Source organism: Rosa chinensis, chromosome 4 (assembly GCF_002994745.2).
Source record: "Rosa chinensis cultivar Old Blush chromosome 4, RchiOBHm-V2, whole genome shotgun sequence".
Taxonomy (NCBI): domain Eukaryota; kingdom Viridiplantae; phylum Streptophyta; class Magnoliopsida; order Rosales; family Rosaceae; genus Rosa; species Rosa chinensis.
In genome coordinates this window covers 43,632,763-43,648,825 of record NC_037091.1, presented here as the reverse complement: position 1 = coordinate 43,648,825, position 16,063 = coordinate 43,632,763, and the positions used below count along the sequence as shown (strand labels likewise).

The window sequence follows — 16,063 nt, the reverse complement described above, 5'->3', positions numbered from 1 at the left end:
CTTTTATTCGATGAAAAGTTCTCATCTTTTTTTATTTCTTGTGTGTGAACTTGTCATGGATTTAGCATTGTTATTGAAGCACCTAAAAAATTATGGGGTTAATGTGTAAACAACTCCAATAAGATGAGAAAGAAAGCTCTCATCTTTTTTATTTTAAGTTCACACACAAGTCATGGATTTAGTATTGTTTATTAGAGCACCTTAAAAATTAATAATAGAGTTAGTGTATAAAGAAATTCAATAAGGTAATATGTATTTTGACCAACAATACCAAAGATGTGGTAAATGCCTACCCAACATGATAAACATGCGTTAGTGAATTGATAGCACAAATGGAAGCGAGAAAGTCTCCGTAAAAAACTGGCTAGTTGAGACGAAGCTTGGTGAAACTACAATTATATAATAAAGGCTTACTTCAATCAACACTAGGAAAAAATCATTTTATGGTAAAACTATGAATATGAAGTAGTAATTGCTGAAAGTTCTTTCCAAAAACATGTTTGGGTCGAATTTGAGCTTTGTGTGAATTAAAGATAACATGAATTGTAGTCTCAAATTGATGTGTTGCAGTTGTTTCAATAGTAAACTATTAGACTCTCCTCAATCAATCATGGAAACCTTACTTGAGCTAGTAAATAAGGGATTTATTCTTGATAAAGTTTATAGATATTTCACATGTTTAGAATACCTTCTTTTTAACAAGTGATTATTCCCTTGACTCAAAACACTTTTCTCTCTTGGAATAAAATTGATGATGGGTTAGTGTATAAGCATAGTCAAAAAGTGTGAAAATGTTAGAATAATAAAAAAATGTGCTGAAATCCTAACTCACATGCCTATCCAGCATGATAAACATTGGCCACGTCCTAGTGAGAAATGGACCACAAAACAACAACACCAAGTCTAGTCACCTAAAGTCACCAAATCACAAATCCCTTAGAGCAAGTTCACCCGTAGTCAAGAAAAAGCAAAGTCGAGAAGTCAAGAATTCGACCGGTCAAGCTACTATTCACTGCCACTGGACATGGGTTTGCACCCGTTTTTTTCTTGCCCGGTCAACACCGTTCACCTTTTACTGTTCATGTACTGTTCACCCAAAAATCACTGTTCACAGGTAGGTTTCACTGTTTGAATTCACTATTCATTTTTTACTGTTCATACGTTTTTCAAAAAAATTTTAAAAAAAAATATATAATTTGCTGTTAATAATTACTATTTATGGATAATTAATGTCATAATTATGCAATTTACATTTTTCAAAAATATTTTTAGGTGGACAAATTATGAGCCACCGACACCGACATTTTATTTTGAAATAAGTGAAAGACCAACCGACAAATTATGAGCCACCGACAATTTATCTTGAAATGAGTGAAGGCACAACGGACAAATTTCCTTGAAATGAGCGAAGGCACAACGGACAAATTTCCTTGAAATGAGTGAAGGCACAACCGACACTTTTTGAACGGACCAGATCATTTGCATACTATTTAATCTAACGGTTATTGTTGATGTAATCTTATCTAAAATTTCATATCAGATTACGTCGAACCAGGAGTGGACACGTGTCCTTGAAGTCTGATCACTTTTTATGTGAAAATTGTAAATAAATTGAGCAAGAGCAGCACACCATTCCTCACAAGCTGATATTCACAAATCTCATTCGTTTTCATATTCTCCAGATCCAACACATTTCCTCTCCTTCCCTCCTTTCAATGAAGAGATTGTGGGCTAAGTATCGACAATCTCGAGATGAAGATCTTGAAGAGCTGTGTACAACTAATGCTCTTGTGGTAGCAGCAGTCGCTGAAGCTGAAGCTTCCTCCGGATCACGACCACGGGGTTCTCAACCGGGGCGTGCACCGAATGAGGAGCGGTTTAGGGAATCAAGAGGGAAAGACATGATGCAAGATTACTTTGTGGAGCGTCCAGTTTTCAGTGAAGAGATATTCCGGACAAGGTACAGGATGAGTCACAATTTGTTCAACCGCATCTCCAGTGATCTTTGTGGTACCGACCCGTACTGGGTCCAGAAATCAGATGCTGCAGGCAAAGTCGGACTACTTCCCCAGCAGAAGCTGACATGTTCCTTAAGAATGCTTGCTTATGGTGCAGGGGCAGATCAATGTGGTGAGTATTGTCGGATGGCAAAATCTACCTCCATTCAGGCTCTGAAACGATTTACAAGAGGAATCGTTAATCTGTACGCGGCAGAATACCTCCGAGCGCCTAATCCGGCCGACCTCAGAAGACTTCTCACCAAAGCTGAGAAAAGGGGCTTTCCGGGGATGATTGGAAGCATCGACTGCATGCACTGGCAATGGAAGAATTGCCCAACAGGTTGGGCTGGAGAATACAGCGGTCGAAAACATGTGCCCACTATCATCCTCGAAGCAGTCGCTTCTTATGACACATGGATATGGCATGCCTTCTTTGGAATGCCTGGATCATGCAACGACCTCAACGTCCTTGCTAAGTCCCCATTGTTTGACGACGTCACTACTGGTCGAGCCCCTCGAGTCCAATTTCAAGCAAATAACAGGAATCACAATTTAGGGTACTATCTCGCTGATGGTATCTATCCGCAATGGGCAACTTTCGTAAAATCAATTCCAAGGCCTACACGACCGAAGGATCTGAAGTTTTCCCAAGCTCAAGAGGGGTACAGGAAGGATGTCGAAAGATGTTTCGGCATTTTACAGTCGCGCTTCAGTATTATTCGAGGAGCTGCTCGTGGCTGGGAAAGAGATGACCTTCATTTCATCATGCTGACGTGTATTATATTACACAATATGATAATCGAGGATGAAAGACCAGATGACAGCGATGAGGATTTGGAGTCCGATGAAGAAGAGGATAACAATATGAGGCCCAGGTTGGCCCAGGTTTGGGAAGGACCGACTGGTCATGACTTCGATCCTGTTGGTAGAGATGGTTATTACTTCAACGGATTCATGGATCGATATGATGCCATTAGAAGTGCAAACAGTCACTCAAACCTTCAAGGGGATCTGATAGAGCATTTCTGGAACGTTCAAGGCAACATGGAGATCTAGATCATAAATGAGCATTTTTTGGAATAATTGGCTAATATCTATGTTTTGTTATGTTTGTGTGCTTTGAATTTGGCTTGTATTATGTTTTGTAAAGTTGGTGTGCTTTTAAATTGGCCAATGTCTATGTTTTTTATGTCAATGTGATTTGAATTATGCTTATTATGTGCTATGATTTTTAATATAAGGTGTGTGCTTTAATAAGGGGAATTTCCAAATACAACTTTTATTTCCTTAAATTGTCGCTTACATAAATGAAAAACTAGGAATAAGTACAATACAATTACAAACATGCAGATTGTGGGCTAATTATTTAAATCATAATCCTCATCCTCTCTAGAAATCCAATTTGTGTTTGAAGGCTCATCATTAAGGTTAGGGTTGGTGGAATCACCCGTAGGGAAATTAGAAAATTGTGGTTGTGTAGGATATCCCCCGGGGTAAGGTGGTTGCGGATAGTATCCACCGGGGTAAGGGGATTGTGGGAAACCACCGGTGAAGGGAGGTGGTGGAAATCCACCGGTTAAGGGAGGTTGTGGGAATGCATCGGGGTAAGGTGGTTGCGGGTATGCACCGGGGTAAGGAGGTTGTGGGTATGCACTACCAAAATTTGGTTGTGGGAATGCACCACCAAAATTGGGTTGCAGATTGTATCCACCCATAGAAGGTGGCGGCTGCTCTTCAAGATCTTCTTTCTCCGCTATCTTCTTTTGTTTTCTTGACCAATAACGCTTTTTATTTGGCGTCATTTTACTTGTATCAATCTCCATAATACGCTCTTCCCTCTCTTTATTTCGCTCTTCCCTCTCTTTAATTCGATCTTGCCTTTCTTGAAGTAGGAGTTGCTCTTTTCGTAATTCGATTTGCAAGAGGATACATGCTCTTTTCTCTTCCTCTTGGAGACTTCGAGCGAATTCGTCATCGAGTTTTTTCTTGCCCTTGGTTGCCTCTATTTGGTTGTTCGCTATACTCTCGAGACTGTTTGACAAAGGACTTTGATCTTTCGCTGCCTTCTTTCCTTTCCGTATTGCTTCTTTCGCAGCCTTCCTTCCTTGAGGCCTCACATTAGGATCTGTAGTTTCACCTGCAATTACCTCATCTACATCCATGTCCAAGTTGATGGGGGAATTTTCAGCAATTTGTTGTGTGCGCATATGTTGATTTCCTTCATTTGATGTTCCTCCAGATGTATGGCTAGGGATGTCTTTAAATTGTGCAAAGCCCTCCACAGCAACGTAACTACCAAAGCTCTGAAAATTGTGTTTTTTGGCCTTCCCAGTTTTTCTCTTCATCCCGGCATGCCACAATTTATGTGCTTCATCTTGCTACGTAATAAAAAAAAAAAAAATGCAAGTTACTACAATTAAAATGATATTATAATTAATAATTATTTATCAAGCCATATTTTACTATAATGTATCAATAAGATTTATCAACAAATATAAAGGTCATAATTTTAATAAACCACTATCTCACCGTTTTACAATAAAAATCAATAAGTACAAATATAAACATCCTTGTAATTACATTATAATTTATCAATTAATTATTTTAATTGTAACAAAAGGCAAGTTACTACAATTAAAATGATATTATAATTAATAATTATTTATCAAGCCATATTTTACTATAATGTATCAATAAGATTTATCAACAAATATAAAGGTCATAATTTTAATAAACCACTATCTCACCGTTTTACAATAAAAATTAATAAGTACAAATATAAACATCCTTGTAATTACATTATTATCTATCAATTAATTATCTTAATTGTAACGAAAAGCAATTACTACAATTAAAACGATATTATAATTAATAATTATTTATCAAGCCATATTTTACTATAATGTATCAGTAAGATTTATCAACAAATATAAAGGTCATAATTTTAATAAACCACTATCTCACCGTTTTACAATAAAAATTAATAAGTACAAATATAAACATCCTTGTAATTACATTATTATCTATCAATTAATTATCTTAATTGTAACGAAAAGCAATTACTACAATTAAAACGATATTATAATTACTATATTATTTATCATGTAATATTTTACTATAATGTATCAACAAATTAAAAGATTTATCAACAAATACATACCTCATCAACCGCATTCGAACCGCTCTTGTACCAATGTTTCGCTTGCCTTAATGCACAATGCCACTCAAAGAGTTCTATCTTCAAAATTTTCCACCTTCCCTGCAAAGATTGGGCTGATCGGGTCTTCGGCCAATTTGCGTCAAAGTGTCGCTTCACGCGCAACCATAAGTCATTTTTTTTCTGATTTGTGCCCACAGCAGGACATTGGCCTACAACTTTCCAAGACTTGCACAATTGAACATCTTCCTCATCCGTCCATCTCCTTTTGTCTTGGGTAACCTCATCTTCATTTTGATCTCCCATTTGTTCGGCCATAGTGGATAATGAAAAATATGGATAATGAGAGCTATATGAAGAGGAGGAAGGTGTAACTATGAACTCTAATTTTTTTGGTGTGAGATGTAAAGAAAATCCTAGGTATTTATAGAGAAATTTTTAGAATTTTTTTTCTTACCGTTTTGTTACCGTTTATTAACGTTACATACATATATACTGGTTATTAATTAGTTACCGTTGGATCCTCTTCTTAATTGAAATGGACGGATTAGATTTGTTGACCGTTAGGCACCAATTTCAAAACTACCCAACGGGTCTGCAGCACGTGGCACCTGCTGGGCTAAAGCAGATCCATTACACGACAAGAGTGTGTAGTCACTCGCCTGGGATTTGCAGCGCCACGCGTCGTCCGTTGGAGACCCAGTCGCTGCCTTCAGCGCGTTAGCCTGGACCGCCTGCTGCTGCTGTCGCTTCACGGCAATCATCGGGCCGAGCTGGCAGCCCTCCTTCCCCCTTCCTTCCCCGTCTTCCCCAGTCATGAAATAAGGCAACAGAATGACTTATTTCTTCCCCTCAGTCAAGAAAAGCCAATAAATGGCTGGGCAAACTTTCACCGGTGGAGGACCGATTTTGCTCTTGCCTGGTCACCACGTCGGTTTTCATGGCTTTTGCCCGGGCAAAGTGCAACCGCTGCACTTGCTCTTATCCATTCCCAATTTCCCATTCTTCTGTCTCAGTCAAAGTCCTTCATAACCAGCCGCGGCAAACCTCCGCATCATATATTAACTTCCAACTACCCTTCACCCTCTTCTCCTCAATCCTCTCTGCTTTTCTCCCATGGCTGCTTTTCTGCACTTCCTTCTTCTTCTCTGCTCTTTTGCCTACAACTTCAACACATCTCAATCCAAACATACTCACCCACAACAAAAAGGTGCCATCTTTCACGTCACCAAAGATCTATCAACCCTCCAGTACGTGACCCAGATCCACCACGGCACTCCTCTCCAACCCACCAACCTCGTAATCGATCTCGGCGGCCCTTTCCTCTGGCTCGGCTGCGCTTCCGATTCCGGGTCTTCATCTTCTAGAACTCTCATCTCTCACAGCTCAATCAAGTGCTTATCAGCCAACCCCAACACCCTAAAAAGCAAGTCCAGCAAGTGTGAGACTTTCCCACAAAACAGAATCACCCAAATGGCCACACAAGGAGATTTGGCAGAAGACATCATAGCCCTTCCGTTCGTTAATGTGTCCAAAACCACCGTTGATTCCCTTTTCTTATTTTCCTGTGCACCCAAATTGCTTCTGAAAGGCCTAGCATCTGGGGCTAGAGGAATGTTAGGACTCGGAAGGAGTCGAGTTTCGGTGGCGTCGCAAATTGCTGCAGCATTTGGTTCCAAACCGCAGTTCATCCTCTGCCTGTCTTCATCAAACGGGGTCGTTTTACACGACAATGGGGAATATGGTTCTTATTTTGTCTCTGGAGTTTCAGACTCACTCACATACACACCCCTGGTTACTAAAGTTGACTCACCACATGAGTATTTCATCAACCTGAAGTCAATCAGAGTCAACGGGAAGCAATTGTCTCTGAATTACAAAGAGGGTCTTGGAGGGATTAAGCTAAGCACAGTTGTTCCCTACTCTACTATGGAGAGCTCAGTCTATTCTGTATTTGTCAAAGCTTATGAGCAAGCTGCTGTGGCTATGAACATGACTAGGGTGGATTCTGTGGCACCATTTGGACTATGTTTTGGTTCCAAAAACATCGATGGCATTCGGGTTGGTTCAAGAGCGCCTGTTGTTGATTTGGGGCTGCAGAGTGAGATGGTGAAGTGGAGAATTCATGGTAGAAACTCCATGGTTCAAGTGAGCGATGAAGTTATGTGTTTGGGGTTCTTGGATGGTGGTTTGGAGCAGAAGACTTCAATTGTATTAGGGGCTCATCAATTGGAGGATACCCCGTTACATTTTGATTTGGGTGCTTCTATGCTAGGATTTAGTTATTCCACGTTGATGGATCAGAATACTTGCACTGATCTGGGACTGGGTTTTGGGTTTAAAGATTCAATGTAACATATATATGTAAATGAGATTTGTTTGTTTCATTTTTGGTTAAAGCAGAATTCATCTTATGCTAGACGAGGTTTTTAGTTATAGTCTTATAGATATGCTCTGCTAAAAATAGCACGCAATTAAAAACCCTTTTTGTTGTCAAGTTGTAGTAGTGAAAGTAAGGGATCGTTCCACGCCAAGGATCAAGGGTTCACCTTCAATTTATGTAATCTAGAAAATAAAGAAAACTAGAAACTATAATAAAACAAATTTAAAAACACAATTGAGGGGAAATTATTGATTAATTATGCTGAAAATAAAGTAAGAGCAAAAGATGAATCTAAAGTAAAGTTTGTGAATATGATGATGAGCAGTTAGGAGTTCGTTATCCACCACTAAACACAATCCAAGTTCCAATTTTTCTTCCTATGTTTATTACTAAGTCATAAGAGAGAGATTGACCAAGTTGCAAAGCTAGAAGCAAGCTAAGTACCTTATATTACTTCCCTATAATGTACTAACAAGAACAAGCGCCGTTATTAGAACCTTTTGAAAACATGCAACATAGAGATCACAAGCGGCTCCTACATTTAGCAAGTTCTAAAGCATTAAGCACATATGGAAGGATGTCAATCCAAGTGTACAAACTAGTACAACAAGCGTGTCTAGTTGCATTCCTCATCTTTGGTACACACCTAGGCGAGAGGCTTTACTACTTCGGTTAAAATCACAAAACTATTAGGTGAATTGCTATTTAACCTAGCACCAATTACATGCATATCCTATATGTTTGCAACCACATGAAACATACATATAAAAGATTCATCTAATCCAGAATCAAAGAACAATCTCATCGACAAAGTAACTAAAACATAGAAATTTATTATGAAACTTGAACCATAGTTTAGGGCTTCAAACTAGCCCCTAACACAAAAGTATTTAGCTACTCATTCTTCTAAGGTAAACACACAGTAACATATTGAAAATAAGAAAACAAAGTCGCAGAAAAGGAGTGAAGAGACACGGTGGATGTTGCTTGAAGATGGATGGTCACGGTGGTGGCAGATGGCGACTTTGGTGGCTTCTTTTCCTTATGCTTGTATGGAGCTTCGAAAACCAGAGAGCTAGGGTTATTTTGAGGCGTGAAACCTGTATGATATGGTATGCCAATGACGCCAAGAAGCCTCCTATTTTATTGTTTACAAACCTCTAACTTTTCTCTTCAAAACTAGGTTGAGTTCTCCTTATTCTTCTCCAATTCCACTTGCTTGGCTGCCACACAATCTTCTGAACCTTCCTTAAGTCTTTCTAATAGTCTCTATCTTTTTTTTTTGAGAAAAAGAGATAACTTCATTCAATTTATCCATGGCCAGAAGGCTCGTACATCCAACACTGTCTTACACCAAAATCATAAATGGTCTAAGCTATCAGACAAAGGACAGGTGACCTTCACTGTTAACACGTTCGCTCACTTATGGAGCCTAACCACAAGAAAGAAAATCCTCCCTACCAACTTCCGTTTGCTAGTAACCTAGTCGCCTAGAGACCTCAATTGGTGTACAACTAGAGAAACTAAGATGCAAGTAGTAGAAGATTAAAACTTCTAGTAATAGGCAGAGAAATCTGGAAAGACTAAATCTTTCCTTTGCCCTTGTCGCTAGGGCTGGGAACTGTTCCAATGCTAGTAGGATAAGTGATCTTCAACGGAGTACCACCAAGCTTCTTATTGACACTCTGAGCTTTATTCTTGCTTCCAAGAGGCCTACCAGACCTCTTTTTCAAAGTGACCAAAGTAAGGTCACCATCCTCTTCAATGAGGCCAAGTGCCTCTGCCTGCAGTGTAGGAATCTTGCCACCCAAGATTGTTTTGAACTTCTTGGGAGAAGGATGGTTAGCACCACTCTGTTCCCGTTTCTTGGAAACCAGATCAATCTGTGTCTTCTGCATACCTGTAGGGACAACAAGATCACAAGAAACGTCCATAACAAGTTCCTCACCTGAGGCCCCAGTACTCTCCAACCTGTGCTCCAAATGACTACCTGCAGAAGTAGGACTGATGTCAGTTGGAACCGGATCAAGGGGAGAAGGAGGATCAGAGCTCAGACACTCCACTCAGCGAAAAGCAGGTCTCTTCTTCTTTGGAATGACTGGGGAAGGATAGAGAAGGTCTCCCTTGCTCTTGGCAGAAAAGGCAAAAGAATTCCCTGAGGTCGAACCTGTTGGAAAGTGAAGAACCCTAGAAGTAGGGTTGACTGCAGTTGGCTCCTCACAAGCAATTCCGGCATGTGTGACCAAACCACACTGAGAACATCTCCCCCACAGATGTTCGAACTGGAATTGCAACACAGGTTCAACTCCGGTATCAAGAAAGACTCTTCTTTCAAGCAGGATAGGTTTGGATGTGTCATGGGTGAACAAAACCCTATTCACCCCCTTCTTAAACTCCTTCTTGTCATAGTCCAAGAATCCACCCAACAGATTGCCAATCAACATGAGATTCTCGAGTTCTTCATACAGAGGAGGTATACCAGCAACTTTAGCCCAGATTCGAAGATGCTTAAAAGGAAACTCATGCAATGGCTTAACGCTATCATATTCTTCAAAGCAGACAGGGGCACGATCAAAACACCATACTCCCCCCCGAAGAATTTTGTTACGATCACGTGCAGAAACAAAGGAGAACAAGAAAAGATCACCAGCCCGTTCTTGGATCCGAAACTCCTTATCCACCAGCCAGGTTCGATTGAAGTGAGACATGAATGCCTTTGGGTCGATAGGTTTTCGGGTCAAAGGCTTGCCAAGGAGAAAAAATTGGGAGGACTTGCGAACAGGACCTCCACCGATCTTCCCCAGATCTGGGGCACGACCCCCATCTGCAAGAGCAAGCGAAGCAGCGAAGCTCGCTGTTACTGCATCAATGGAGGCCATAGTCAAAAGAGAACGTAGGCGGGAAGAGAAAGGGACGAAGCAATTGTTGAAGGAGGCAAGGAGGCCGTAGACAACTAGGGTTGAGAGAAAAACTCTCCTAGGGTTTTTTGTCATAGTTGTTGAGTGTCTTTCTAATAGTCTCTTGATAAGTATAATGCAGCAAAAATCCAATAAAATTCGTCCCAAAATCTGCCAAGAATATCTTCAGAAAATATAACCTTTAATTCACTTTCCTTTCTCAACTAGGATTGATTTTCCTCTCCATGTTTGACAAGGGTTCCCAGCAGATTTGAAGGTGATATTCTGCCACATAATACTTCTGATATCACCCTTCAAAACCGTGCAAAAACCTTCTAGAAAGCTTCTTGAAACGTGGCCCAACAACGGTCATGAAAATGCTTCGCATAAAGACTTGTCAGAAATTCCAGATTTTCCTTATCTTCTACTCATCTATGCAGCATCGTAACTTCTTCATTACACCACCTTTATGGATGATTCTTGATTCGAAACTACTCTACAACATATATTCTTAAATTCTAGGCAGAGAACTTCATGATTTTCATCCCTTAAGTCCAGTATAAAAGTCCTTGAAAAAGCTTCCTGAAAAGCTGATGGAAACAGTCTTCTCGAGGAACCAAATTTGAGCACAGCCTCCCGCTTCCTGCTTATCATTCTGGACCAAATCTTTTACTGACGTTATAGTAGAACATGTGATCTTCAAATTTTGCCAGGCCTTTCTTCATAATTCCACTCGAAGGTTCTTCAAAACAGCTTCCCAAAACAGAAGAAAATAAGGCAGTCTCTTGTACTCTGTTTTCTGCTTCTCTGCAACTGTTTTGCACGGCAATTTTCTCCATCTTCTCTTGAGTTTTAGGACCAATGAATGATCAGACTCCATCCTTTGCATCACTACTTCATGTGAAGTGCCTTGATTTCCCCATTGTAGCTCTCTTTTCTCCTTAACTGCTTCTCAAAGTACCTAAGAAAATAACTAAGTTAAATTGATCTTTTTAAGAAATAAACTATAAAGGTTTGAACTATAAATTCGATGCATTTTATGCTCCTATCAAGATACATAATGCATACATGTTGATGGCACATGTAGCTACATAGAATTCAAAGTCAAGTTGCCACTCTTGAAGTCTTCTAGATTTGGTCTCTGATTTCCTCCTTATCCTCATTGAAAATGAACCACTTTCAACAATCGACACAAAGAGACTTATCTTTATTGGTCAAACACATCAAGACTTGGGAGGCTATGAATGGGTGAAGTTTTCTCTATTCATTGCTCAGTACTAGTCATCATCTTTCATTCCCGAGCCGAAATTTGGTACTTCCAGTAGCTAAAGACTCTTCCACCCTTCATTACATTACAAGCATCATGCAAAGATCCCCTTCTGTGTCCATAAAACTAACACTAGACCTTGGTGGTGGATTCCTTTGGGTAGATTGTGAGCAAGGCTTGTAGTTGGTGCAAGTTGTTTGCTGAGTTCCCGGCAAACAACTTGCACCAACTTTAACTTCACATCTAGAGTTTAGCTTCATTGGAGTTACAGATTAGATGAAGATGCATTCTTCATTGATTAATCTTATAGTTATAATAATAAAAGGTACTGGTCATCTAACTAACCTTTGAGAAGTCGCAAGAATTCTGCAGGCTTCATGGTTCATAGTAAAGTATATGGAAGTCCTACATAAAATCTTAATGCAATTAAAATTAAAATTTTAGCCTTCTTGGCATATGATTATCGTATTGAACTATATCCTATTCACAATCTCAAGGGCTCATGCTTTCTTTTTTTGTAACAACCTGGGATAAAGAAAAAACCACAAATCTTTCAATTAATTTCAGCAACACAATAAAGCGGGTTTTCCAATTTCGACACACATTTCACTTTCTTGTTCTCTTCATTAGCTACTATCGTAAAGCATTTTCTACTTTTCTCTTCACACCACCTTATAATCCAGCATATAGTAACGTGACATGCTCAAGTCTCCCACACGGACACAAATCAAGTTGTAATTTCGAAAGAGTTTGATATTTGGTCATTAGCAACAAACTCTATGCTCACATTTAGAAGTTCCAACAGGGGCAGCATGGAAAACTTTATAGTACTAACGCATGGTTCAGGAGACTGAAGATAATTCCCAAACCAACAATATACCACACCTGTGCAGCTTTTTTAGGATGCAATTCATACACCTACTATTTCAATTTTTGAGAAGGAGCCACTTAGGAGATAATGACTTACCAGAAAGAAACATTTCATATTCATACAGCTGTGTACTGAAACCAGCATTAGGAGCTGCCCATGCTCGTCCACTCTTCACATGATCAAGAGCTTCGAAGAGGGTCATACCGTGCTTTTTCAGAAGATAAGGAATAACAACAGCCACACTGCAAGGTCAAACAATTAATAAGTCCAAGCTTGTTTGTAAAGAAATATTAACAAATCAAATTCTTTCCAATAAAAAGGTGTCCAAATTGTTGCAGTTTCCAAGTTCTAATTATGAAGAAGCAAAGTATTTCATTCTTCTAGCACTTTTTTCCACACCGCATATTTTCTAACTTAAATAGTCTAAAATCAGCTTCACTACAGTTTAGGAAGGTTTAAGTAGAAGCATCTGTTTTTTTAGCTGTAATATTGAAAACATATGTTTCTAAATTTCTAACCATTTACAGTCAGAATTCATTAGAGTTACACAGTTTAAGCAAAAAATTATTTACATCTAAGTTTTACAAGAAAGAGATCAGTAGAAGTATACTTCAGGGCTTCACATTTTATGGGACTTATCAGTTATCAACAGTGTGTGGTCATCAGATCCATGATATATGTCTCACTACAAATGAGTCAATAAGCTGAAACAGGAATAATGTAGACAGGGAGACAAAACCTTCTGGATCTTCCCACAAAGCAATGAACCAGCACACTGCCACCAGATCTTTTAGCTTCTTCAATGTAATCGAAACACTCATCAAAGTGCTGTTTTATGTTTGTACTTGGTCCGTTAGAAACTACCTCAATTTTGAAAAAGCATCATAAAGTAAAAAGAAATTTCAGTTCCAGAAGTCCACTTGCTTGAAACAATATCAAACTTATGTTTTACAGGGTTCAGAAACGCTCATAGGTTCAAGGCATTAGATACTTATATGGAGTTCTGAGGGATTGTCATGATGTAAAGGCTGGTGAAACGGGGCATAATGAAGTGGGAAAAGTACTGCAGAATGCTTTCTCGTGTGTGAGAAGAACAGACTATACCAAAGGAGAACAATTTATATTTTATAGGAAAAGATATGATGCAAAATTTTTAAAAGCTAAAGGATCATCCCAGCTATACAAAACAAATGGTTAGATAACACTGAGTAGTAGACTGAGTGCAAGAAATAAGAAACTAGGAGACTAGACTAAAGGAAATTATCTCAAAAACGTAGACTCTGGTTTAAAAGCCAAAAGACATTCCCAGGAAAAAGAAAAAGAAAACGCGAAAAGAAGATAATTAACTTATTTCACCACAGCACAGAAGAATGTTCCCATCTTTTAAAACCTTATAGACAAAATCATTTGGATATGCAGGAGGCATTGCACTACCCACTGTCAAAATGTGAGTAATGTTCAACCTGGTCAGTTCTTCCTCGTTATTTGCAGCTCCAAAAGAACCCAAGAAGAGACCCTACAAATTGAAAAGCAAGAAGAACAAATGATATCCTAACTGCATGAAACAGCGCAACAAAAACAATGCAAAGCGGTAACAAATAAGTACTCTTTGTTGTGAAATTAAAATCAAATAACCTCTTCAATCTGGCAGGGGATATTGTCCTCTTTATAGCATCCCTCATTCAAAGCTTGCAACAATTCAGCAGCTTGTTTCCTAAGGTAATCATCTACCCGAGCCATTGCTAGTCACAAGAAATTTTCAACTCCTCTACGCTTATTGTCCTGCTCGAAAAACCCCCAAACCATTAACAAACAGAATCAAGTATAGACAAAGTAAAGCCATTTTAGTTGCATTGCATCAGATTCCCACAAAACCATATCCAGTGGACAACAACTTAGTAACTGAAACAGAAAGACAAACAGTTCCAAAAAGGATATATACACAGAGCAAGAGCAAAGCTAATACCGTGCACAACATACAATGTCTCCAGAAAAATCTAGCAAGTACATAAATAACTTTCAACTGAAGTTTGAAACACTTTAAAAAGATGTTTGCCACGATTGAATTTCATCAGACAACCCAGAGTATAGCTCAAGCCCGAACCAAGAGAGGAAATTTCTTCAACATTAACTTGTTGAAAGAACCCTAGAATGTGTAAGTTTCGCATCACATAGAACAAAATAAACATCCAGAACAGATATGAAACCAGAAATTCAATATGATGGAGACTGGAGAGTTATAGGAAATTAGAAGTTGAAATGATAGAAATGATAAATATAGAGAAGAGAAACTCACTGGGAAAGCTGGGATTGATCGGAAACTTGGGGACTTGAGAGAGAGTGAGTCTATTTGGAACTAGCATTTGATCATTGAGTTCTGGGTCTGCTCTTGAGACTCGGCGGGAGAGTCGGGTCCGAACTCCGAACAGACTTGTTCTATTTTTTTCTTTTCCCCCCCCACCCCCTTTTTTTTTTCCTTCCTGCGAAAACAAGAGTTTAATTATTAAAATTTTAAATATTTACAACGAAAAACCACGACTACGCCCCAACTCGACTCTGACACAGGCACGGTTAGGGCTGTCAATTCCGACACGACCCAATAACACGACTCGAAACCCGCACGAAATAAAGCAGGTTGAACCCGCACGATTAAAAAGCGGGTCAGCCACGGGTCAACCCGCCATGACCCATTTAATAAATGGGTCGGCCACGGGTCAACCCGCCAACACGAAGTGAACCCGTATAACCCGATTATGCTATATTTTATCCTGAAATTTTAGACGTTGGGAGTATTTGATCATAGGATTAGACAATTTGAAATATTTTTCTTTATAATTATTGGATTTAATTATTTATGAATTATATATAATTATTTATATTCTTTGTCTTGTGGAGTTTTTAGCAAATTTAATCAATTTATGCATTTTTTTAGTTAAATTGGTCGCATTGTTAACCCTTAAATGAGTCATTTTGTCAACCACAACACAACCTATTTATTAAATGGGTTAAGCGGGTTGGAAACGGGTAACCCGTTTAATAAATTGGTTGGGTTTGGGTTTAAATTTTTGACACGATTATTAAATGGGTTGGGTTTGGGTTTGTATCTTGCAACACGATAAATACCTTGACCCGACACGAACCCAACCCGACACGACCCATTGACAGCCCTAGGCACGGTGACACAACACCACATGACAAGACGGTACGCCAAATTTAAAAATATTTGGACACGATAATCAAAATATTGTTTAATGTATAAAAAATAATATAAAAATAATTTAAATTAGAAAAATTGCCTCACTTATTACAAATAACACAAAATGAATTAGAACAACCAATTTTGTCGTACAAAATTAGAAAATAGATTCAAACATAAAAGTTGTGATGAAGTCAAAAGTGGGTATCATCTAGCTATGAAAGAATGGGTGCTACCAGCTCTGTATGGGTATAATGATATTGGGATGTCTTCTGGGAATCAATATTGGAAA

General features: G+C 38.9%; 3 protein-coding genes across 4 annotated transcripts; 2 read left to right on the top strand and 1 right to left on the bottom strand.

The window, feature by feature from the left end:
* The first annotated feature begins 1,715 nt into the window (after positions 1-1,715).
* On the top strand, positions 1,716-3,056 carry LOC112199365 (putative nuclease HARBI1). The gene has a single exon (XM_024340395.1). The coding sequence runs from the start codon at positions 1,716-1,718 to the stop codon at positions 3,054-3,056; it is 1,341 nt and encodes a 446-aa protein (XP_024196163.1).
* Positions 3,057-6,273: 3,217 nt separating this feature from the next.
* Positions 6,274-7,512, top strand: LOC112199364 (probable aspartic proteinase GIP2). The gene has a single exon (XM_024340394.1). It carries the CDS (start codon positions 6,274-6,276, stop codon positions 7,510-7,512), a length of 1,239 nt encoding a protein of 412 aa, XP_024196162.1.
* A 3,043-nt stretch (positions 7,513-10,555) lies between these two features.
* On the bottom strand, positions 10,556-15,002 carry LOC112201001 (dual specificity protein phosphatase 1). Of its 2 annotated transcripts, XM_040519063.1 has the most exons (5): positions 14,872-15,002; positions 14,211-14,357; positions 13,315-13,439; positions 12,672-12,817; positions 10,556-11,398 (listed from the first exon to the last, which is right to left on the bottom strand). In XM_040519063.1, exons 2-5 carry the CDS (start codon positions 14,313-14,315, stop codon positions 11,379-11,381), a joined length of 396 nt encoding a protein of 131 aa, XP_040374997.1. In that variant the 5' UTR covers positions 14,316-14,357; positions 14,872-15,002; the 3' UTR covers positions 10,556-11,378. The 2 variants fall into 2 exon arrangements, with proteins under 2 accessions (XP_040374997.1, XP_024197773.1); XM_024342005.2 differs by lacking the exon at positions 10,556-11,398 and having other exon boundaries at positions 12,572-12,817.
* Positions 15,003-16,063: the final 1,061 nt, after the last annotated feature.

Bases quoted from the DNA above. Each gene is read 5' to 3' on its own strand.
- LOC112199364 (XM_024340394.1), top strand. From the start codon at position 6,274: ATGGCTGCTTTTCTGCACTTCCTTCTTCTTCTCTGCTCTTTTGCCTAC.
- LOC112199365 (XM_024340395.1), top strand. From the start codon at position 1,716: ATGAAGAGATTGTGGGCTAAGTATCGACAATCTCGAGATGAAGATCTT.
- LOC112201001 (XM_024342005.2), bottom strand. From the start codon at position 14,315: ATGGCTCGGGTAGATGATTACCTTAGGAAACAAGCTGCTGAATTGTTG. The intron at 13,440-14,210 runs GTTATTTGATTT...TTCAAAATTGAG, and splicing joins TCCCCTGCCAGATTGAAGAG to GTAGTTTCTAACGGACCAAG. The intron at 12,818-13,314 runs GTTTTGTCTCCC...TTGACCTTGCAG, and splicing joins TTTGTGGGAAGATCCAGAAG to TGTGGCTGTTGTTATTCCTT.